Source organism: Mobula birostris, chromosome 2 (genome assembly GCF_030028105.1).
Source record: "Mobula birostris isolate sMobBir1 chromosome 2, sMobBir1.hap1, whole genome shotgun sequence".
Taxonomy (NCBI): Eukaryota; Metazoa; Chordata; class Chondrichthyes; order Myliobatiformes; family Myliobatidae; genus Mobula; species Mobula birostris.
The window spans coordinates 93,018,804-93,044,843 of NC_092371.1; the positions used below are offsets into that span (position 1 = coordinate 93,018,804).

The 26,040-nt window shown below is 46.2% G+C and overlaps 1 protein-coding gene across 1 annotated transcript in view; it reads right to left on the reverse strand.

Annotated features, from left to right (window-relative positions):
• The window catches only part of sxph (saxiphilin), a 106,641-nt gene that overhangs the window by 76,367 nt on the left and 4,234 nt on the right, over nt 1-26,040 (reverse strand). Inside the window, 2 exon segments of the mRNA XM_072279949.1 lie at nt 14,083-14,182; nt 20,425-20,624. Of these exon segments, the coding sequence (XP_072136050.1) occupies nt 14,083-14,182; nt 20,425-20,624 (300 nt within the window).

Below are 26,040 nucleotides of genomic sequence, written 5' to 3' on the forward strand. Positions count from 1 at the left end.
CAATTCTGTTGGGCCTTGATGAGACTATACCTTGACCTGCTTAAGAAATGACATTCTTGCCATGAAGAGAGTGCAGCAAAGATTCATCAGACTGATTGCTGGGTTGGTGAGATTGCCATGTGAGGATAAATCGTGCCAACTAAATTTGTATTCACTGAAGTTTGGAAAAGTCAAAGGAGTTCTTGTTTAAACTGATTTAAGTTCTGATAGGGCTGGACATCATAGGTGAATGGACATCATAGGACATCATAGGAGAATGTGTTTTCCCTCCTGGGTGTCCAGAACACAAGATAAAGAAAAAGGGGATTTAGGACTGAGAGAAAGGCATTTCTTCACTTTGAAGATTTAGCCCACGGAACTCACTCGGACTGAGGACAGGAGATGCTTGGCTGCTCAGTATGTTTAAGAAATAAATTTCTTGGTGGCAAAGGCACCATGGTGTATGGGGAGAGAGGGGCAATATGGGACTGGGGAACTGGAAGTTATTGAAGAAGTGGAGGGCATGGGATGTATCTCGGATGGAGGTGGGGAGGGACTTAACTATGGGTGACAAAATGGAGTCCAGGTATTGACTTCTCTAACTTATGTTAATGCCCCTCCTCCCCTTCTTACCCCATCCTTATTTACTTATTATCTTTTATTTCCCCTTTCTTTCTCTCTCTCTTTCTGTACCCTCTGTCCCTCTCACTATAACTCCTTGTCTGCTCTCCATCTTCCTCTGGTGTTCCTCTCCTCCTGTCCCATGATTCTCTCCCTTCTCCAACCTTGTATCCCTTTTGCCAATCAACTTTCCAACTCTTAGCTCCATCCATCCCCCTCCTGTCTTCTCCTATCATTTTGGATCTCCCCCTCCCCCTCTCACTTTCAAATCTCTTACTAGCTCTTCTTTCAGTTAGTCCTGACAAAGGGGGGAACTTCGACTCAGACCATGAGAGGCCTGCATCAGGCATTTTCATGCCTTACAAGGCGCAGATTGGAAGTCTGTGTGAGGCGCCACTCCTTGCACAGACACTAGAGCAATGTGTGATTAAGAGCCTTGCTCAAGGGCACAAACACGCTGCCACAGCTGAGACTCGAACTAGTGATCTTGGGATAACTAGACGAACGTCTTAACCACTTGGCCACGCGCCCTGACGAATGGTCACGGTCCAAAACGTTGACTGTACCTCTTCCTATAGATGCTGCCTGGCCTGCTGCATTCCACCAGCATTGTGTGTGTGTTACTTCACTTGTGAGTCTGTTGGGGTTATCTATTGCATCCGGTGCTCCTGGTGCGGCCTCCTCTACATCGGTGAAACCCGATGCAGATTGGGGGACCGCTTCGTCGAGCACCTCCACTGTCCGCTACAACAGACAGGATCTCCCGGTTGCCACCCACTTCAATTCTGTTTCACATTCCCATTCTGATATGTCCATACATGGCCTCATCTACTGCCATGATGAGGCCAAACTCAGGTTGGAGGCACACCTCATATACCGTCTGGGCAGTCTCCATCCCCTTGGCATGAACATTGAATTCTCCAACTTCCAGTAATTCCCTTCCCGCCCCTTCTCCCATCCCAGTTTCACTCTGCCCCCTCCTCCAGCTGCCTGTCACCTCCCTCATGGTTCCACCTCCTTCTACTAACCATTGTGCTTTCTCCTATTCCTTCTTCACCTTTCCTGCCTATCCCCTCCCTGCTTCCCCTTCCCCCATCCCTTTATCTTCCCCCTTACTGGTTTTTCACCTGGCACCTACCAGCCTTCTCCTTCCCACCCTCCCCCCATCTTCTTTATAGGGTCCCTGCCCCTTCCCTCTTCAGTCCTGACGAAGGGTCTTGGCCCGAAACGTTGACGTTCGTTTTCATGGATGCTGCCCGACCTGCTGAGTTCCCCAAGTGTGTTGTGCATGCTGCTTTGACCCCAGCATCTGCAGAGTGTTTCGTGTTTAAGATCCTGGAAATGTATAATAATAACAGAGTTGTCATGGTGGGAGATTTTAATTTCCCAAATATCGATTGGCATCTCCCTAGAGCAAGTGGTTTAGATGGGGTGGATTTTGTTAGGTGTGTTCAGGAAAGTTCCTTGACACAAAATGTCAGCTTACATAGCTTACACGACATAGGCAGGAGGAGGGATGAGGTCCTGAAGTGTGAGTTTCGGGAACTAGGCAGAAGGCTGAAGAACAGGACCTCAAGGGTGGCGTTCTCAGGATTGCTGCCAGTGCTACATGATAGCGATGGTAAGAATTGGAAGAGATGGCAGTTGAATGCGTGGCTGAGGAGTTGGTGCAGGGAGCAGAGTTTTAGATTTTTAGATCATTGGGATCTCTTCTGGGGAAGGTGGGACCTGTACAGATTGGATGGGTTGCACCTGAACTCGAGGGGGAGCAATATCCTTGCAGGTAGGTTTGCTAGCATGGTTCGGGAGGGTTTAAACTAATTTGCGAGGGGGATGGGACCCACAGCGATAGAGCAGTGAAAGCAATGCATGGAGTAAAGCCAGATCTAACATACAGAGAGGCTTTGAGGAAAGAGAAGCAGAATAAACGGTGTAAAGACAGTAAGGTAGAAGGCCTGAAATGTATGTACCTCAATGCAAGAAGCATCAGGAACAAAGGTGATGAACTGAGAGCTTGGATACATACATGGAATTATGATGTAGTGGCCATTACAGAGACTTGGCTGGCACCAGGGCAGGAATGGATTCTCAATATTCCTGGATTTCAGTGCTTTAAAAGGGATAGAGAGGGCAGAGAAAGGGAAGGAGGGGTGGCATTACTGGTCAGGGATACTATTACAGCTACAGAAAGGGTGGGTAATGTAGCAGGATCCTCTTTTGAGTCAATATGGGTGGAAGTCAGGAACAGGAAGGGAGCAGTTACTCTATTGGGGGTATTCTATAGGCCCCCTGGTAGCAGCAGAGATACAGAGGAGCAGATTGGGAGGCAGATTTTGGAAAGGTGCAAAAATAATAGGGTTGTTATCATGGGTGACTTTAACTTCCCTAATATTGATTGGCACCTGATTAGTTCCAAGGGTTTAGATGGGGCAGAGTTTGTTAAGTGTGTCCAGGACAGATTCCTGTCACAGTACGTGGACAGGCCGACCAGGGGGATTGCCATAGATCTAGTACTAGGTAATGAACCGGGTCAGGTCACAGATCTGTCAGTGGGTGAGCATCTGGGGGACAGTGACCACCGCTCCTTGACCTTTAGCATTATCATGGAAAAGGATAGAATCAAAGAGGGCAGGAAAATTTTTAATTGGGGAAAGGCAAATTATGAGGCTATAAGGCTGGAACTTGCGGGTGTGAATTGGGATGATGTTTTTGCAGGAAAATGTACTATGGACATGTGGTCGATGTTTAGAGATCTCTTGCGGGATGTTAGAGATAAATTTGTCCCGGTGAGGAAGATAAAGAATGGTAGGGTGAAGGAACCATGGGTGACAAGTGAGGTGTAAAATCTAGTCAGGTGGAAGAAGGCAGCATACATGAGGTTTCGGAAGCAAGGATCAGATGGGTCTATTGAGGAATATAGGGAAGCAAGAAAGGAGCTTAAGAAGGGGCTGAGAAGAGCAAGAAGGGGGCATGAGAAGGCCTTGGCGAGTAGGGTAAAGGAAAACCCCAAGGCATTCTTCAATTATGTGAAGAAAAAAAGGATGACAGGAGTGAAGGTAGGACTGATTAGGACCGAAAGGTGGGAAGATATTCCTGGAGGCTGTGGAAGTGAGCGAGGTCCTCAATGAATACTTCTCTTCAGTATTCACCAATGAGAGGGAACTTGATGATGGTGAGGACAATATGAGTGAGGTTGATGTTCTGGAGCATGTTGATATTAAGGGAGAGGAGATGTTGGAGTTGTTAAAATACATTAGGACAGATAAGTCCCCGGGGCCTGACGGAATATTTCCCCAGGCTGCTCCACGAGGCAAGAGAAGAGATTGCAATGGTACTGGAGGATTGGAGGGATGCGAGTGTTGTTCCCTTGTTCAAAAAAGGTAGTAGGGATAGTCCGGGTAATTATAGACCAGTGAGCCTTACATCTGTGGTGGGAAAGCTGTTGGAAAAGATACTTAGAGATCGGATCTATAGGTATTTAGAGAATCATGGTCTGATCAGGGACAGTCAGCATGGCTTTGTGAAGGGCAGATCGTGTCTAACAAGCCTGATAGAGTTCTTTGAGGAGGTGACCAGGCATATAGATGAGGATAGTGCAGTGGATGTGATCTATATGGATTTTAGTAAGGCATTTGACAAGGATCCACACGGTAGGCTTATTCAGAAAGTTAGAAGGCATGGGATCCAGGGAAGTTTGGCCAGGTGGATTCAGAATTGGCTTGCCTGCACAAGGCAGAGGGTGGTGATGGAGGGAGTACATTCAGATTGGAGGATTGTGACTAGTGGTGTCCCACAAGGATCTGTTCTGGGACCTCTACTTTTCGTGATTTTTATTAACGACCTGGATGTGGGGGTGGAAGGGTGGGTTGGCAAGTTTGCAGACGACACAAAGGTTGGTGGTGTTGTAGATAGTGTAGAGGATTGTCAAAGATTGCAGAAAGACATTGATAGGATGCAGAAGTGGGTTGAGAAGTGGCAGATGGAGTTCAACCTGGAGAAGTGTGAGGTGGTACACTTTGGAAGGACAAACTCCAAGGCAGAATACAAAGTAAATGGCAGGATACTTGGTAGTGTGGAGGAGCAGAGGGATCTGGGGGTACAGATCCACAGATCCCTGAAAGTTGCCTCACAGGTGGATAGGGTAGTTAAGAAAGCATATGGGGTGTTAGCTTTCACAAGTCGAGGGATAGAGTTTAAGAGTCGCAATGTAATGATGCAGCTCTATAAAACTCTGGTTTGGCCACACTTGGAGTACTGTGTCCAGTTCTGGTCACCTCACTATAGGAAGGATGTGGAAGCATTGGAAAGGGTACAGAGGAGATTTACCAGGATGCTGCCTGGTTTAGAATGTATGCATTATGATCAGAGATTAAGGGAGCTAGGGCTTTACTCTTTGGAGAGAAGGAGGATAACAGGAGACATGATAGAGGTGTACAAGATAATAAGAGGAATAGATAGAGTGGATAGCCAGCGCCTCTTCCCCAGGGCACCACTGCTCAATACAAGAGGACTTGGCTTTAAGGTAAGGGGTGGGAAGTTCAAGGGGGATATTAGAGGAAGGTTTTTTACTCAGAGAGTGGTTGGTGCGTGGAATGCACTGCCTAAGTCAGTGGTGGAGGCAGATACTCTAGTGAAGTTTAAGAGACTACCAGACAGGTATATGGAGGAATTTAAGGTGGGGGCTTATATGGGGTGCAGGGTTTGAGGGTCGACACAACATCGTGGGCCAAAGGGCCTGTACTGTGCTGTACTATTCTATGTTCTACAAGAGGAGAGGCTGTACTTGATTTGGTATTGGGAAATGAACCTGGTCAGATGTCAGATCTCTCAGTGGGAGAGCATTTTGGAGATAGTGATCATAATTCTATCTCCTTTGCAATAGCATTGGAGAGAGATAGGAACAGATAAGTTAGAAAAGTGTTTAATTGTAGTAAGGGGAATTATAAGGCTATTAGGCAGGAAATTGGAAGATAAAATTGGGAACAGATGTTCTCTGGGAAAAGTACGGAAGAAATGTGGCAAATGTGCAGGGAATATTTGTGTGGAGTTCTGCATAGGTACGTTCCAATGAGACGGAATTTATGGTAGAGTAAGGGAACCGTGGTGTACAAAGACTGTAATAAATCTAGTCAAGAAGAAAAGAAAAGCTTACAAAATGTTCAGAGAGCTAGGTAATGTTAGAGATCTAGAAGGCTAACAGGAAGGAACTTGAGAAGGAAATTAGGAGAGCCAGAAAGAACCATGAGAAGGCCTTGGCGGGCAGGATTAAGGAAAACCCCAAAACATTCTACAAGAATGTGAAGAGCAAGAGGATAAGACATGAAAGAATAGGACCTATCAAGTGTGACAGTGGGAAAGTGTGTATGGAACCGGAGAAAATAGCAGAGGTATTTAATGAATACTTTACTTCAGTATTCACTATGGAAAAGGATCTTGGTGATTGTAGAGATGACTTGCAGCAGACTGAAAAGCTTGAGCATGTAGATATTAAGAAAGAGGATGTGCTGGAACTTTTGGAAAGCATCAAGTTGGATAAATCACCGGGACCGGATGAGATGTACCCCAGGCTAAAGTGGGAGGCGAGGGAGGAGATTGCTGAGCCTCTGACAATGATCTTTGTATCATCAATGGGGACGGAGAGGTTCCGGAGGATTGGAGGGTTGCGGATGTTGTTCCTTTATTCAACAAAGGGAGCAGAGATAGCCCAGGAAATTATAGACCAGTGAGTCTTGCTTCAGTGGTTGATGAAGAAGATCCTGAGAGGCAGGATTTTTGAACATTTGGAGAGGTATAATATGATTAGGAATAGTCAGCATGGCTTTGTCAAGGGTAGGTCATGCCTTACGAGCTTGATTGAATTTTTTGAGGATGTGACTAAACACATTGATGAAGGAAGAGCAGTGCATGAGGGGTGATTGATAAGTTTGTGGCTTCAGTGGAAGGAGTCAATTTTAGAGAACCTAGCACATTTATTTTTCAACATAGTCCCCTCCTACAGATACACACTTCATCCAGCAGTCATGGAGCATACGGGTCCCTTCTTTGTAGAAGTAGTCCACAGCAGGGGTGATTGATAAGTTTGTGGCCTAAAGTGGAAGGAGATGAGTTATATAGTTCTCGTTACATGCACGTGCAGTTCAACTCTTTGAGTGAAAATGCAGGAAGTTTGAAGTTTGTCGTCATTTCCTTCTACTTTAGGCCACGAACTTATTAATTACCCCTGCTGTGGACCACTTCTGGAGGTCCAAGATGCCGACTTCTACAAGGAAAGGATCCGTATGCTCCAACATCGCTGGACTAAGTGTGTAAATGTAGGAAAAATAAATGTGCTAGGTTTTCTAAAATTGACTCCTTGTACCTTAGGCAACAAACTTATCAATCACCGTTTGTATATGGATTTCATCAAGGCATTTGATAAGGTACCCCATACAAGGTTTATTGAGAAAGTAAGGAGGCATGGGATCCAAGGGGACAATGCTTTGTGGATCCAGAACTGGCTTGCCCACAGAGGGCAAAATGTGGTTGTAGACGATTCATATTTTGCATGGAGGCCGGTGCCTCAGGGATCTGTTTTGCAACCCTTACTCCTTGTGATTTTTATAAATGACCTGGATGAGGAAGTGGAGGGATGGGTTAGTAAGTTTGCTGATGACACAAAGGTTGGAGGTGTTGTGGATGGTGTGGAGTGTTGTCAGAGGTTACAGCGGGATGTTGGTAGGATTCAAAACTGGGCTAAGAAGTGGCAAATGGAGTTCAACCCAGATAAGTGTGAAGTAATTCAGGTCAAATATGATGGCAGAATATAGTATTAATGGTAAGACTCTTAGCAGTGTGGAGGATCAGAGGGATCTTGGGGTCCAAGTCCACAGGACGCTTAAAGCAGCTGCGCAGGTTGACTCTGTGGTTAAGGCAGCATACGGTGTATTTGCCTTCACCAATCATGGAATTGAATTTAGGAGCCGAGAGGTAATGTTGCAGCTATATAGGACCCTGGTCAAACCCCACTTGGAGTACTGTGCTCATTTCTGGTCACCTCACTACAGGAAGGATGTGGAAACCATAGAAAGGGTGCAGGGGAGATTTACAAGGATGTTGCCTGGATCGGGGAGCATGCCTTATGAAAACAGGTTGAGTGAATTCAGCCTTTTCTCCTTGGAGCGACGGAGGATGAGAGGTGATCTGATAGAGATGCATAAGATGATGAGAGGCATTGATTGTGTGAATAGTCAGAGGCTTTTTCCCAGGGCTGAAATGGTTGCCACAAGAGGACACAGGTTTAAGGTGCTGGGGAATAGGTACAGAGGAGATGTTTGGGGTAAGTTTTTTTATGCAGTGAGTGGTGTGTGCGTGGAATGGGCTGCTGGCAACGGTGGTGGAGGCGGATACAATAAAGTCCTTTAAGAGACTTTTGGATAGGTACATGGAGCTTAGAAAAATAGAGGGCTATGGGTAAGCCTAGTAATTTCTGAGGTAGGGACATGTTGGGCACAACTTTGTGGGCTGAAGGGCCTGTATTGTACTGTACCTTTTCTATGTTTCTATTATGATCTTCCTTACATTTATAATGTCATCTCAGATTTCAGATTCAGATTTATTTGTCATATGTACATAAAACAAGCATACAGTGAAATGTGTTATTTGCATTAATAACCAGCATACCCAAACATGTGCTGGGGCCAGCCCACAAGTGTCGCCATACATTCTGGCATTAACATAGCAAGCCCACAGTGTCTGGTGAAACAACACAAGCAGTAACAGCAACATGAAAACAAAACAAACTCCTTCCCTATCATCCCAGCCAACCACCCACACACCCAGACAAGGCTCCAGCTCTAGGACAGATCATCTCCAGGCCCAGACCTTGTCTAAATAATATTGGTATTGGAACTGGTTTAATATGTACTGAGATACAGTGGAAAGATTGTCTTACATACTGTTGAAATCATTACACAGTCACAGTGCACTGAGGTAGAACAAGGTAAAGCAATAACAATGCAGAATAAAGTGATAGACTCTTGACCTCACAATCTACACTTTTATTTGGTACAGCTGTACGTTAATGCAAATATCTAATCAGCCAATCATTTGAAAGCACCTCAGTGTATAAAAGCATGCAGACATGGTCAAGAGGCTCAGTTGTTGTTCAGACCAAAATCAGAATGGGGAAGAAATGTGATCTAAGTGACTTTGACTGTGGATTGACCGTTGGTGCCAAATGGGGTGGTTTGATCATCTCAGAAATTACTGATCTCCTGGGACTTTCACACACAACAATTTTAGAGTTTATAGAGAATGGCGCAAAAAACAAAAAAACATCCAGTGACTGTCAGTTCCATGGGAGAAAACACCTTGTTAACGAGAGAGGTCAGAGGAGAATGGCCAGACTGGTTCAAGATGACAAGGTTGGTAGGAAGGATACAGTAATTCAAATGCCTAATGTTCAGAAGAGCATCTCTGAATGCACAACATGTTGAATTTCAAAGCGGTGGGCTACAGCAGCAGAAGACCATGAATGCCACTATACTAGATACAGGAGGCACCTAATAAATTGGCCAACGGGTATATTTTCAAAGCAGGGCAGACAGGTTATCTTTAAACTGGGGGCAGAAGGTTACTGAAATATGGAGTTGAGGTGACAAATCAGCTCATTAGAGAGCAGAGATAGACTTGAGGGGGCTGTGTGTTCCTTCATTTGTCAAAGGGGGAGGTCAAACATTGGACAAGTAATGATGTGCACCTACCGCTCTCCATATGTGTATTATATCATGCACGTCTGCTAACATATGACATACATGGAAGTAACAGCTCAAACACGAGGAATTCTGCAGATGCTGGAAATTCAAGCAACACACATCAAAGTTGCTAGTGAACGCAGCAGGCCAGGCAACATCTCTAGGAAGAGGTACAGTCGACGTTTCAGGCTGAGACCCTTCGTCAGGACTAACTGAAGGAAGAGCTAGTAAGAGATTTGAAAGTGGGAGGGGGAGGGGAGATTCAAAATGATAGGAGAAGACAGGAGGGGGAGGGATGGAGCCAAGAGCTGGACAAGTGATTGGCAAAAGAGATATGAGAGGATCATGGGACAGGAGGTCCAGGGAGAAGGAAAAGGGGGAGGAGGAGGAAAAACCCACAGGATGGGCAAGGGGTATAGTCAGATGGACAGAGAGAGAAAGAATGTGTGTACATAAATAACGGATGGGGTACGAGGGGGAGGTGGGGCATTAGCGGAAGTTTGAGAAGTCAATGTTCATGCCATCAGGTTGGAGGCTACCCAGATGGAATATAAGGCGTTGTTCCTCCAACCTGAGTGTGGCTTCATCTTTATGGTAGAGGAGGCTGTGGATAGACATATCAGAATGGGAATGGGATGTGGAATTAAAATGTGTGGCCACTGGGAGATCCTGCTTTCTCTGGCGGAAGAAGCGTAGGTGTTCAGCAAAACGATCTCCCAGTCTACGTCGGGTCTCGCCAATATATAGAAGGCCACATCGGGAGCACCGGACACAGTATACCACCCCAGCTGACTCAAAGGTGAAGTGTCGTCTCACCTGGAAGGACTGTTTGGGGCCCTGAATGGTGGTAAGGGAGGAAGTGTAAGGGCATATGTAGCACTTGTTCCGCTTACAAGGATAAGTGCCAGGAGGGAGATCGGTGGGGAGGGATGGGGGGGGACGAATGAACAAGGGGGTCGCGTAGGGAGTGATCCCTGCGGAAAGCAGGGGGGGGGAGGGAAAGATATGCTTAGTGATGGGAACCCGTTGGAGGTGGTGGAAGTTACGGAGAATAATATGTTGGACCCGGAGGCTGGTGGAGTGGTAGGTGAGGACCAGGGGAACCCTATTCCTCGTGGGGGGGTGGGAGGATGGAGTGAGAGCAGATGTGCGAGAAATGGGGGAGATGTGTTTGAGAGCAGAGTTGATGGTGGAGGAAGGGGAGCCCCTTTCTTTAAAAAAGGAGGACATCTCCCGTGTCCTGGAATGAAAAGTCTCATCCTGAGAGCAGATGTGGCGGAGATGGAGGAATTGTGAGAAGGGGATGGCATTTTTGCAAGAGACAGGGTGAGAAGAGGAATAGTCCGGATAGCTGTGAGAGTCAGTAGGCTTATAGTAGACATCAGTAGATAAGCTGTCTCCAGAGATAGAGACAGAAAGATCTAGAAAGGGGAGGGAGGTGTCAGAAATGGACCAGGTAAACTTGAGGGAAGGGTGAAAGTTGAAGGCAAAGTTAATGAAGTCAACGAGCTCAGCATGCGTGCAGGAAGCAGCGCCAATGCAGTCGTCGATGTAGCGAAGGAAAAGTGGGGGACAGATACCAGAATAGGTTTGGAACATAGATTGTTCCACAAAGCCAACAAAAAGGCAGGCATAGCTAGGACCCATACGGGCGCCCATAGCTACAACTTTAGTTTGGAGGAAGTGGAAGGAGCCAAAGGAGAAATTATTAAGAGTAAGGACTAATTCCGCTAGACAGAGCAGAGTGGAACTGATTGGGTCTGGAATCCAAAAAGAAGCGGAGAGCTTTGAGATCTTCCTGATGGAGGATGGAAGTATATAGGGACTGGACATCCATGGTGAAAATAAAGTGGTGGGAGCCAGGGAACTTAAAATCATTGAAATGTTTAAGAGCATGAGAAGTGTCACGCACATAGGTAGGAAGGGATTGAAGAAGGGGGGATAAAACCGTGTCAAGGTATGCAGAAATGAGTTTGGTGGGGCAGGAGCAAGCTGAGACAATAGGTCTGTCAGGACAGGGAGGTTTGTGGATCTTGGGTAGGAGGTAGAAACGGGAAGTGCGAGGTGTGGGAACTATAAGGTTGGTATCAGTGGATGGGAGGTCCCCTGAGCAGGTAAAGTCGGTGATGGTGTGGGAGACAATGGCCTGGTGCTCCTTAGTGGGGTCATGATCAAGGGGTAAATAAGAGGAGGTATCCGCGAGTTGTCGCTGTGCCTCGGCAGACTACAACAGCACCCCCCTTATCGGCGGGTTTAATAGTAAGGTTAGGATTAGTGCGGAGGGAGTGGAGAGCAGAGCGTTCAGAAGGAGTGAGGTTGGAATAGGAACAAGGTGCGGTAAAGTCGAGACTGTTGGTATCCCGTCGGCAGTTAGCAATAAAGAGATCCAGAGCCAGCAGAAGACCAGAGCGGGGTGTCCATGAAGAAGAGGAAGGTTGAAGATGGGAGAAGGGGTCATCGGTGGGGTTGGAAGAGTCCTTGCCGAAGAAATAGGCTCGGAGACGGAGACGGCGGAAGAAGAGTTCTGCATCATGGCGAACACGAAACTCACTGAGGTGCGGGCGAAAGGGGACAAAGGTGAGGCCCTTACTGAGGACAGAGTGTTCTGCCTCAAACAGCTGAAAATCAGAGGGGATGGTAAAGACCCGGCACAGATAAGAGCTGGGATCAGAGGGGGGAAGGGGGAGGCTGAGGGTGTCAGTGGAGAGGGTAGGGTTGGGGTGAGAGGAAGATGGAGCCTCTGAGTAACAGCTGCAGCTTTTTGCCTGCTACGGGTATTAGTTAGTTACTGAGTTGGCATGGTTAACAAACACAGCCAGACGTTTGCCTCGTTCACATTGTAAGAACCTAGAGAGAAGGCAGCATCGATCAATGGGGACGTCCAATACCCAAGCCAGCGCATGCCCCCTTCTCATTACTAATTTATACAATGAGAAGGTACAGCAGCCTGAAACCACAGTTTCTTCCCCTCTGGCATCAGATTTTTGAATGGACAATGAACCAACCCATGCACATTACTGCATATTTCCTCACTTGTTTGCTCTCTTTTTGCACAAATTTTATTTAATTTTTTAGATATATATTTGTATTTTTATATGTATATTTGTTAATTTACAGGTTTTTGATGTACTGAGCTGTCTTGCTGCTGCAAAACAACAGATTTCACGACATATACCAGTGATATTAAACCTGGTTCTGATTCTGAGAGGGCAATCAGCCACTTGTGTTTGACCTGCTGTTCATTGAGAAGCAGGAGATAAGACCTCATCAAAACTTACAAATGACAATGCATTGGAGTATAGGAAGGAGATAGAGAGCTTATTGTAACAGCAATCTTTCCCTCCATGTCAACAAAACAAGAGCTGTTCACTGATTTCAGGAAGGGGGACAGTGCACAGGCTCTTCTCTGCATCAGCAGTGATGAGGATGAGAGAATGGAGAGCTCCAGGTTCCAGGTGTGAGCATCATCAAGGGCCTGTGCTCATCCAACCACACTGATATCGCAGCCAAGAAAACTCAACAACGCCTTTACTGCTTTAGGAGGATAAAGACCGTTGGCATGCCTCTGTTGATTCTTACAAATTTTAATCAATGCACTGGATGCATAGTGGCTTGGTAAGGCTACGAAAACTGCAGAGAGTGTGGACGCAGCTCAGCACATCATGGAAATCACCCTTGTCTCTGTGGACTCTGTCTATACTTCTCGCTGCCGCACTAAAACAGCCAGCATAATCAAAGACTCCACCCACCCTGGGAATTCTTCCTCCTCCCCTCTCCCAACAAGCTGAAGATGCAAAAGCACATACCACAAGGCTCAAGAATGGCTTCTTGTTATCAGACTCCTGAACTTATCGTTTGTACGATTAGATGGCCTCTTGGCCTCTCAATCTACCTCGTTATGATCTTGCACTTTGTCATTTACCTGCACTGGACTTGTTCTATAGCTGTTACACTTTATTCTGCATTGTTATTGTTTTACCTTGCTCAACCTCAATGCACTGCGTAATCATTTGATTTGTAGGCAAGACAAGCTTTTCGCTGTATCTCAGCATGATGCATGTGACAATAACCAAACCCCCTGACACCACTGGAGAGGTGAGATGCAGGAAAGATGTTCCTGATGGAGCAAAGGGACGGAATCAGGGGTCACAGGCACAGGATACCGATATGGAGAGAAAATTCTTCATCCAGAAAATGGTGAACTGTACAGTTCTCCAACACAAAATGTAGTTAAGGCCAAACCTTCAGAAGGATGTAGTATTCATGGTTAAAGAGACCAAGGGATAGAAGGAGAAGACAGGGAGGGGGTACTAATTTGGAAAATCCGCCATGATCCCACTGCAGGTTTCATGGGCTGAATGGCCTACTGCTGCCCCATTTTCTGTGCTCCTACAAGAAAATAACACAATTTCCAATTCATTGTGCCTCCCTGCCTTTCATTTCAATTCAATTCCTGGTCAATGTCTTTAAATTTTACTTTTCATCCCAATGGTTCCACAGACCACGCAGCAGGACAACCCCCTTTCTCCACAGCTGTACTTCTAACAAGATTATCATTTTGGAGGCACTAAATGAACAAGGTCACGCCCGGGGTATGCTGTTGTTGAATCCTGAAAATGCACAAATCACAAAAAATAAGCTTCCAGAGGACTTTTTTCAAGAGTATGGCAGGGATCAGGAGGTGCCTGGGTCACTGGCCTTCGCTATGGGGAGAGTGTAAACCTCAGTGGATTATGAATAAGGAACTCACCATCTGGATACACTTCCTTTGCCACAATAGTGGGGTCATAAAATGTCGCTGCAGTGTAGGCATCAGTGGCATCCAAAGACATTGCATCTGCCAAATTTCCCTGCAGATAGAAGAGTCTGTTTAGTTCTCTCGATACGCCTGACTGCAAGAACGCAGGACTATACTGGGCTCAAAATAATCAGGGATAAGCTTGCAATCGAGGAAACATTTCTAAGCGATTCAGAACTATTTTTTTACATAAAGTACTTTACAACCAGTTACTTCATAGTCCACTATTATCAGCATCCATCATTAGGATCCTACCATCTAGGACATGTCCTTTTCCCATTGCTACAATCAGGGAGGAGATACCAGAGCCCGAAGATCCCTTTTCCCATTGCTACCATCAGGGAGGAGATACCGGAGCCTGAAGATCCCTTTTCCCATTGCTACCATCAGGGAGGAGGTACCAGAGCCCGAAGATCCCTTTTCCCATTGCTACCATCAGGGAGGAGATACCAGAGCCCGAAGATCCCTTTTCCCATTGCTACCATCAGGGTGGAGGTACCGGAGCCTGAAGATCCCTTTTCCCATTGCTACCATCAGGGAGGAGATACCGGAGCCTGAAGATCCCTTTTCCCATTGCTACCATCAGGGAGGCGATACCGGAGCCCGAAGATCCCTTTTCCCATTGCTACCATCAGGGAGGAGATACCGGAGCCTGAAGATCCCTTTTCCCATTGCTACCATCAGGGAGGAGATACTGGAGCCTGAAGATCCCTTTTCCCATTGCTACCATCAGGGAGGAGATACCAGTGCCTGAAGATCCCTTTTCCCATTGCTACCATCAGGGAGGAGATACCGGAGCTTGAAGATCCCTTTTCCCATTGCTACCATCAGGGTGGAGGTACCGGAGCCTGAAGATCCCTTTTCCCATTGCTACCATCAGGGAGGTGGTACCGGAGCCTGAAGACACACGCTCAACATTTTAGGAGCAACTTCTTCCCTCCGCCATCAGATATCTGAATAGACAATGGACCCATGAAAACTACCTCACTATTTTTGCTCTTTCTTGCACTACTTATTTAATTTTTTCATATATTTTCTTATAATTTATAGTATTTGTTATGTATTGCTCTGTACTGCTGTTGCAAAACAAGAAGTTTCACCACATATGTCAGTGATAATAAACCTGATTCTGATTATATAGTTAAAGGCAAATGAAGGAAACTAAGCCACTCTGCATTGCAAACATCCAATTAGTCTGCTTGAAATAGTTGGGCATCTTTGTAATACAGTGGGCTCTAATTAATCAGGGTTAAGTTTCCAAGTGGATCTGAACCATTCTTTATATAGGAGCAGGAGTAGGCCACTCTGCTTCTCAAGGCTGGGCCACCATTCTCTATGATCATGACTGATTGATGCTGGCTTCAACTCTTGTGCCGTATTGTCCTCTACTGCTGATAGAACATAGAAATCTACAGCACATTACAGGCCCTTCGGCCCACAATTTTGTGCTGACCATGTAACCTACTCCAGAAGCTGCCTAGAATTTCCCCACTGCATAGCCCTCTATTTTTCTAATTATCTAAGAGTTTCTTAAAAGACCCTATCGTATCTGCCCTCTACCACCGTCACCAGAAGTGCATTCCACGCACCCACCAATCTCTGTGTGAAAAACTCACCCCTGACATCCTCTCTGTACCTACTCCCAAGAACCTTAGAACTATGACCCTCTAGTGTTAGCCATTTCAGCCCTGGGAAAGAGCCTGTGGCTATCCACAAGATCAATGCCTCTCATCATCTTATCCTCCGTCACTCCAAGGAGAAAATTTTTTGTGAAAATTTACTTACCTCCATCTTAAATACTTATAATGATCTAACCGCTGCAATCCACCGAGGAAGAAAATTCTGGAGATTCAAGTCAAGTTTGTTGTCATGTGCACAGTACAGTAAGGTACAGGCCCCACCCCCACACCCAGGCTCCTCTGTAGTGTATCTGTCAAACTCTACCAGTCTCCCAGCTTTCTGGGAAAGAGAATTCCACAGATTCACCAAACACTAAGAGTCAAAGTTCTGGGGTCAAACAGCACAGAAACAGGCCTTTCCACACTACTAAACAAAATGCCAATCTAAGTGACTCGCACTGGCCCATTTTTGTTCCATATCCTTATACACTTTTCTTGTAACTGTACACACTCACCCTCTAAGACCCTCATGATCTTATATTCCTCTATAAGGTCACCTTTCATTCTACTGCAGTACAGAGAAAAAGGTCCTAACCTGCTCTACGTCCAGGCCGGTGTTTCCAACATCTTCATCACCATCCTGTCAACCTGTGACACTACTCTCAGAGACCCACGTACTTGTCTCCAAGGTCATAAGACCATAAGACATAGGAACAGAATTAAGCCATTCAGCCCATCGAGTCTGCTCTGCCATTCCATCATGGCTAATTTATTATTTCTCCCAACCCCATTCCACACAGCCGAAGACTTGGCCTCCACAGCCGTTTGTGGCAATGAATTCCACAGATTCGCTGTTATGAGATGCTCCCAACCACACCATCGTCCGGGCTTTAGACCCTCTAACTGTCCGGAGTACCGATAGCTGGCATGGCCTCTTAAAGAGTTCAGGACGGTCACACTAACTGGCAATCATGTTTGGGGTTGGTGGGGGGGGGGGAGGAGTCCAATAATTGAGTATTTAGCACCTGAACTGAGGCTCAGTGCTCAATCGTAAGTCTAACTAGTGTTTTGTTTTTGCTCAGTTCTCATTCCAGCTTTATACCATGTCCCAATTCCAGCCTCAGATACCTCAGCATTTGGAGTCCAAACCATCCTCGCCAAAGTACGATTAAGCCAACATGGATTCAGCCGGTTAACAGAGTTTCTTGGCCGCTAGCGTGAGGCCGGCCCCAAACCACTGTGGTTCTGCTCTGCCAATCTTGGACTATCTCCATAAGACACATGAGCAGAATTAGGCTATTCAGCCCATCGAGTCTGCTCCACCATTCATCATGGCCCATCCCATATCCCATTCAACCCCACACACCTGCCTTCTTGCCATATGCTTTGATACCCTGACCGATCAGGAAACTATCAACTTCTGCCTTAAATATACCCATGGATTTGGCCTTCACCGCAGTCTGTGGGAGAGCATTCCACAGGTTCACTGCTCTCTGACTTTAAAAAAATCCCCCTTAATTCTGTTCTAAAAGGTCGCCCCTCACTTTTGAGGCTGTGCCCTCTAATTCTGGATACCCCCAGCACAGGAAACATCCATCGTATCTAGTCCTTTCAACATCATTTCACTGAGTTCCCCATGCACTCTTGGGGCCATTCATCGAGAATGACTGCCCATCCAGGGGCTGCTGGGACGAGTTTATCAACAGAAGGTATTGGTGGCCCAGAATGACAAGAGGTTCAACAGTACATGCAGGTGTGCGCCAGGAGCAAAAGCCCAGTACCAGACCTCAAGGGCTCCTCCACACCCTACCTGTTCCGAAAAGGCCATGGGCACACATCTCCATGGACTTTGGACTTTGTCACGGGTCTTTTACCACCCGAGGGAAAGACTGTCATCATGGTAATTGTTGATCAATAGCCTACAAGTTCATTGCCTTGGAGAAGCTACCGTCTGCGACAGAGACAGCCAAAATTGTCCTGGATCAGGTCTTCAGGATCCATGGATTCCTGGTGGACATTGTCTCGGATCATGGTCCATAGTTTGTATCACATTTCTGGAGAGCGTTCTGTAAGCTGATAGCAATTGCAAGCCTTTTCTCTGGGTTTCACCTGCAGTCTAATGGCCAGACAGAGTGGACCAACCGAATATCCTAAGATGCCTGGCGGCAGAAAGGCCTGATGAGTGGTGCGACCATCTGATGGGGGCAGAGGCCACCCACAACATCTAGCAGCATTCTGCGCTCAGGATGCTGCTGTTCAAGTGCCAGTTTGGTTGTGTTCCACCCCTTTCTGGAACAGGAGACCAAGGTTAGGGTCCCTGTGGCCAAAGATCTCATCCACCGCTGCAAGCAAAATTGGACCGGGGCAAGAGATTTTGCTGGTCTCTACCCAGAATACGGAAACCAAGGCGAACCGAAGGATAAGGCAAGGACCCACTTTGCAGCCCTGGCTGTCCACGCTCGATTTGGTGGAGTCAAGAGAATTGGCACCCAAGTTATTGGACCCTTCAAAAGCCAGAGGAAAGTAAAACCAGAGGCTTGCGCTTTGAAGCTCCCCAAGACCCTCAAGTTCAATTGCACCTTCCACATCACCAGATTAAAACCTGTCTGCACCAGCCACTTAGCCCCACTATCTATCACCCAGATTTATCGATGGAGGCCAGGGCTTCATGGTGAGGAGACTTTTGGAGCCCCGTACTGTTCGGCAACACCTCGTGGACTGGGAAGGATTCTGACGCGAGGGACAGTGCTGGGGGCCTGAAAAGGACATCTTGGATCCGCCTCTGACCCACGGCCATCGTCACCATCTCTCCAAGCAGCCAGGACCGTAAGGAGTTGGCCGTAAGGGGAGGGGGTCCTGTTACAAGACACTCCCAACCGTGCCAGCTTCAGGGATTTAGACGCTCCAACTCATCGAAGTACGGATAGCTGGTGCAGTCTGGCTATTGGCAGTCAGGTTTTGGGTGCCAAGAACTGAGTATTTAAAGAGCACCTGAACCAAGGTTCGTCTGGCATTTTGTTTTTGCCCATTACTTGGTCCAGCTTTATACCGTGTCTTGATTCCAGCCCCGGATACTCCAGCACTTGTGTCCAAACCTTCCTCGTAAAGGGATCTCTTCACATTCACCACCTTCTGGCTAAAGAAATTCGTCCTCTTCTTTGTTCTGCAGGGACGTTCTTGTACTCTGACGCCGTGCCCTCCGGTCCTAGACTCCCGCACTATAGGAAACAGCCTGTAATGTCTGCTCTACCTTTCAATATTCGATAGATTTCACTGAGTTTCCAACCCCCTCCCAACCCCACCCACTCTACAATATTCCTGTGGACCTTCCCATTCACTGTGAAGAAACCCCATTCTGAAAGGTGAGCCTTTACCCTGAACTCTTTGAGGCTGTTCAAGTGCTTCCTCTGGTGAACTTGAGAGGTGAATTTTGTCACCTGCATTGTGCTTTCCGACTTCTCACCCAGTACAAAGGGCGTAGCCGTGTGGTGGGGATGTTACTGGGGTAATCGGTAGCTTCCTTCCCTTAACTTTCCACTCCTGATAAAGGGTCTCGGCCTGAAATGTTGACTGTTCATTCCCCTCCAGATATGCTGCCTGACCTGCTGAGTTCCTCCAGCACTTTGTGTGATCTTAATGGCATAATAACCGGGATGTTGTCCCATGTTTCTGGAGACCCAAGCTCAAACCTCACTGAGGCAGCTGGTGGACTTGCACTCTCGTAACCTGTAGCTAAAATGAAGCCAGTTTCAGTGAGCATGACCACAGAAACAGGGACTGTTGGTCCAGAGAGAGAATCGGGGTCTCTGTGTGATTCCTGCCCACCCATATCTATCTCAGTGACTACTCGAGGAGGAATTGGGGCGGACAATAAATCCTGCCATTGAGTGACTTCAACAACTTGAGGAGGAACAAACTAAAAAACTCCTGCCCAATGCAGAGTACCTCCACACTCTCTGGGACCCCTTCAGCAGTTGTGCATTCCATAAGATCTTAAGACAAAGGAATAGAACTAAGCAATTTGGTCCATTTAATCTGCTCGTCCATTCTATCATGGGATTTATTTTTCCTCTCGACCCCATTCTCCTGCCTTTACCTGGTAACCTTTGATGCCCTTGAACCTATGTCAAGAACCCATCAGCCTCCACTTACCCTGTCGTTGGTCTCCACAGCCATCGGTGGCAATGAAATCCATAGATTTTCCACCCTCAGGCTAAAGAAATTCCTCCTCAGTTCTGTTCTAAATGAACGCCCTTGTACTCCGAGGCTGTGCCATGTGGTCCTAGACTTCTCCACTATTGGAAACATCCTCTCAATGTTCGGTCTATCTGGTCCTTTCAATATTTGATGTTTCAATGAGATCTCCTCCCCACCTCATTCCTCTAAACGTCAGTGAGTACAGGCCCACAGCCATCAAATGTTCCTTGTATGTTAACACTTTCACACCCAGGATCGCACTTGTGAACCTCCTCTGGACCATCTCCAATGCCAGCACATCTTTTCATAGATGAGGGGCCCAGAACCGTTCACAATTCTCCAAGTGAGCCGCCCTGATCAACAGCCTGCTACAATGATGGAGCACCACGAGGGGTATAGTGGGAGCATCAGATGCAAACAGGTTCATTTCTCTAACAGGATATGCTCAAGGGCCTTTCCTTGACCTTTGCTTCCTTACCCGTATCTTCTTGATGCAGTCCTCGACATTATGTGCTTTGATGCAGGACAGCTTGGTGAGGGAGTTCCTTGCTCTGGGAGTCAGCACTGTCTGGAGAGCCTTGGAGAGTTTGGCACACTTCCTCTGTTCCATGTCTGATATATTACACCATCTGAACTTCTTTGCTGCAATTTCAGAAAGGGGATTGTAACTAGGGAACTCTGCTCAAAATGCACAACATCCTATCTGTCTCATTCTCCACTCATTTCTCCATCCCCCACACCCCAGCCCTTTCTCCTATCACCCACTTGCACCGAGGGTCATTTTTAAGCTGCCAGCTACCTACCTGGACGCCTTTGGGATGTGAGAGGAAACTGAAGCATCCAGGAGGAAGCTATGTATTCACAAAGAACTTTCAAACTCCACGGAAACGGGGTGTCCAAGGTCAGGAGCCTGGAGTTGTAATGGTGCAGCTCTACCAGCTGAATTTCGGTGCTGCCACAATTCAGTGCTATCTCTGAAAGTCCACCACCAGACACATTCTCCTCACCTTTTCTGAAGAAACTGTTCCTTCTGCTACTCGCAGTCTACATCCCCGCCCCGCATCGCCACTGACCATTCCTCTGCAACCACAGTTTCTCTCAGTACATTGGAACTGGAGAGTGACAAGAACTAGGTCATAGCTGGTTCAAGGGCTGAATGCCCCCTTTCCACATGGTGACCAATGCAAATCAAAAGCATTAACATTGAATTTGCATAATTACTTTGGAGAATGCTGGAAGTACGCAGCAGGTCAGGCAGCATCTGTGGAGAGGGGAACTGAGTTAATGTTGCATGTTGATGGCCTTGCATCGGAAATGGGAAAAATTAGAAATCGCAGAAGTTTTAAGTTGCAGAGAAAAGACAGTGTGGGAAGAAGAGAAGTGATGGAATGGGGACCTGGAAAGATACAGCTGGAGATGGAGTTAGAGGACACAGAAAATGGAAGCCTCAATTAAACAGCATCAGCCATGTTGGACTTGGGTCTAAATTCTTATTTTTCTTGTAGCTTAATTTTTTTATGTTTATAATCTGTTCGTCTATAAACATTTGGAATTTTAGTAAATTGTAGCACAGCTGGTTCTGTTTTTTTTTTGTAGCATCTTTGCCTTCAGCCTGCGTCACACCTTAAATCGAACTGTCTCAAAGGGGGTTCTTGTCAAAGAATTTCCTTATCTGTCTAATTTAAACGAGTTTTCAGTATAAGATGACCATGACTACTTTGTCTTTTTCTTCTGGTTCTTACTGAGTGCATTGGTTACTGTCATTCTGTTATGTCGGAGGCCTGAATTGGTCAGCATAGACTATGGATGTTGCATCCCAGCCACCTGATACCTGATACACGTCAGGGCAATGCGATATAGGGAGCAAATGCAATACGGGAGCAAGCTGTTGCCCATGCAGCAGGCTCCTACTCTCCATGCAGTTGATGAATCCAAAGGAACAGCAGAGACTGATACATTTTGCCACCAGTGGCGTCGCAAGTGTGGCCAGTCAACATTGAATTTAACGTGGGACTGCCTTGGGGACTCCAGCTCCAGGTTTTTCCTTGGGATTTACTCCCAAGATCTTTCCCATTTGTGGGTAGATCCACAAGGCAGCAGAGGTTTGAGATCAGTGTTTTCCTTTGTATGAGCACCTAATAAACAGCTGTAACCACAAGATTTGCATCTCTGTCTAGACTTCCAAACGATCTTCTGGACAATACCATCTCCAGGTCCAACAGTCATTTCTATGCATGAATAACATATCTTTTTTAAATTCTGTCAGAACACTGGTTCATATTGAACATAGAAACTGGGGCACTCTATTACCCCTCTTCATTGCGTTACTAAGACTGCACTTGGAGTATTGTGGACAGCTTTGATTATCCTGTTTAGGAAAGACATTACTAAACTGTGGAGAAGATTTACAAAGATGCTGCCAAGACTCGAAGGGCTGAGATAGGGAGAAGCTGGGTAGGTTTGGACTTTATTTGTTGGAATGTAAGAGACAGAGGGAAGACCTTACTAGAAGTGTATATAATCATGAGATGCATTAGTAAGGTCTTTTTCCCAGGGAAAGGGAAGCGAAATCTGGAGGAGATGGGTTTAAGGTGAGAAGGGAAAGGATTTAAAAAGGACCTGAAGGGCAATTTTTTTCCACACACAGATTACTGGGTAAATGGAACAAGATACCTGGGAAAGTGGTTGAGGCAAGTACAATGAGAACATTTAAAAGACATTTAAAACCAAAAAGTTGACTGTTTATTCCCCTTCATGGCTGCTGCCTGGCTTGCTGAATTCCTCCGGCATTTTGAATGTGTTGCATGCATCTGGTGCATTGGGCATGGAGCTTTTCTCTGTGGATATTGATATGTTAAAGGCAACTGATGGAAGACTTTGTTTGATCCAAGTTCCCAGTGCGTGCACATGGTCACCTAATGTGCAAATACAACAGATTCTGCAGATATTGGAAGGCCAGAGTAACACACACAAAATGCTTGAGGAATCCAGCAGCAACTATGGAAAGGAATAAACAGTCGATATTTTGTGCAGAGATGCCCAGTCTTGATGAAGAGCCTGAGCCTGAAATGTCCATTCTTTATTCCTTTTTGTAGATGCTGCCTGACCTACTGAGTTCCCTCGGCATTTTGAGTTGACCCAGCCCTTTTGAGGCATCGCTCTTTGAAGTTGTCCTGGATACTGTGGAGGCTAGTGACCATGATAGAGCTGACTAATTTTACAACTCTCTGCTGCTTACTTCAATCCAGTGAAGTGGCCGCGCCCCCCGCCCCCCCCACTGCCACACCAGACAGAGATGCAATCTGTTAGAATGCTCTCCATGGTACATCTGTAGAAATTTGCCAGTGTTTTTGATGACGTACCAAATCTTCTCAAATTCCTAATGAAATATAGCTGCCGTTGTGCCTTTTTTCTAGCTGCATAGGAAGTCTTCTCCTCCTCCCAGTGAATACAGAGCATACCTGTTTAACCTCGCCTCATATGACAGCTCTGGAACTGTTCAATGATGTTCAATCCCACCCGCCCCACCAGAAGCTGTGTCGGTGGCTGGAGGACTTGACTGATTTCAATACCTCCTCTCTACCTCCCAATAACACTCCTGACCACAGCACACACAGTTATTTCAGAGTCATCGTGTATCGGGGAGGAACTGGTGCACTGGGAAACTGTCAGGAAAGCCAGAGCCCATGCCTTCTCTGTGTTCCTCATGGCAGATGCTGCCTGGTTGTGCGAGGCAGCACTGTAGTGAACGGTTAGCACAATCACTTTTCAATGCTACCAATCACCCAGCGGGGTTTGATTCCTTCTGATGTCTGTTAGGAGTTTGTACATTCTCCCCGAGTGCTCCAGTTTCCCCCCTACATTCCAAAGATGTACAGGCTAGGGTTGGTAAATTGTGGCATGCCATATTGACACCAGAAGTGAAGCGACACCTCATCCAATTAACCACTCAGACCATCTTTAAATTTCTCCCCTCTCACCTTAAACCTGGGTCGTCTAGTTCTAAACTTCCCCGTGCTGGGGGAAAAGGTCCTGGCTATCTTTTTATTTATGCATCCAAACCAGTTTTGGTGACATTTGGGAAAAGATGCTGTGTTTTGATCCAAATGTTGATTTGAATTGACACAAAATAACACCGTTCTCTGTATAACTGTATAACTAATCTGAATGTTTCCAGCAGTTTCTTGTTGTTTTCTTTTACTTTGCGATACTCAATATGCCATATAAAATCCTTTTTATTCTACTTTATAGCCAGTGTGTCTTTGAGGCTTAGTTTCCTGTCAATATATTTTGTCACAATTAAACATTGAAATGAAAGTTCCTTATTCCACAAACACGTACCACACTTCAGCTGCGTTGTTTAGGTCCTTCAACGTCAGAGGGAACCCACCCAGAAACACGTTCTGTATGTGTTGACATGATTCCTTTACACATCTCAGCTTGTACCTCCACACACAAAATGCCGGAGGAACTCCGCAGATCAGGCAGCAATTATGCAGGGGAATAGTTGTCTCTCATGTATAGACAAGGGGCCGCAGAGAATCAACGATAAGCTGATGGGGATGTGTGGGATGGAATTGGGTGCAGGGGTAAGGGGATTTAGAAGGGCAACTGGACTGATGGGCTGAGAAATAGTACAGCTCCAATGGGCCAAATGGTCTCCTGGGTTCCAATAAATGAGGGCATCAGTTCTGGTGTAACTGAAGTCCCCACTCTTGGGGAGTTTTCAAATTGCTGATCTGTGTTGATCATGTTACTCACCAGCATCCTTCCCGTCCTTGTCAGGCGTATATCTCTCAAAGGGAATATTCCTTCACAAATGGCAGTGCTCAGATCATTTCCTCATTGCAGATACTACCCTGTACTTCTGCCATCTTCTGCTCTGCCTAGCCCAGCTGGTAGAATAAACTTCACCCCTTTCCAGTCCCAGCCCAGCCTGGTAGAATAAACTTCATTCCCTTCTAGTCCCAGCCCAACCCAACCTGCCCAAATAAACTTCGTACCCTTTCAGTCCCAGCCCAACTTGGCAGAATAAACTTCATCCCCTTCCAGTCCCTTGCACACTAACTCAGTCGAGCCCACAATTTCTATCATGTAAAGTCAAAGTTGAGTTTGTTGTCATTCGCACAACCACACATGTGCATGGTGGAAAGAAAATCTTTCTATCTCCTGCTAGCTGGTACTTCTCCCCCTCCCTCCACCATCTTATTCTGGTTTCTGCTCCCTTCTTTTCCAGTCCTAATGAAGTGTCTCAGTCCAAAATATTGACTGTCTATTTCCCTCCATAGATGCTGCCTGACCAACTGAGTTCCTCCTGCATTTTAAAGGATATCTAACTAAAAACCCTTTATTTCGAGATACTGCACAGTAACAGGCAGTTCCAGCCAATCGAGCCCGCAGCACCCAATTATGCCCATGTGATTAGTTAACCTACTAACTCATATGTTTTGGAACATGCAAGGAAACCCCCATGGCCGTGGGGAGAATGTGCATTCTTCTTGCAGTCAGCAGAATTGAACACAGGTTTCTGACGCTGTCATATCAATGTAGTCATAAAGAAGGACAGACAGCGGTTATACTTCATTAGGAGTTTGAAGGTATTTGGCATGTCAACAATTGCACTCAAAAACTTCTATAGTTGTACCGTGGAGAGCATTTTGAGAGGCTGCATCACTGTCTGGTATGGAGGGGCTACTGCACAGGACCGAAAGAAGCTGCAGAGTGTTGTAAATTTAGTGGGCTCCGTCTAGCCTACAAAGTACCCAGGACATCTTCAGGTAGCCGTGTCTCAGAAAGGCAGTGTCCATTATTAAGGACTTCCAGCACCCAGGGCATGCCCTTTTCTCACTGTTACCATCAGGTAGGAGATGCAGAAGCCTGAAGGCACACACTCAGTGATTCAGGGACAGCTTCTTCCCCTCTGCCATCTGATTCCTAAATGGGACATTGAACCTGTGAGCACTACCTCATTTTTTTTGAATATATATTATTTCTGTTTTTTTGCATGATTTTTAATCTATTCAATATACATACACTGTATTTTATTTATTTATTTATTATTATTTTATTTTGTTTTTTTTCTTCTATATTATGT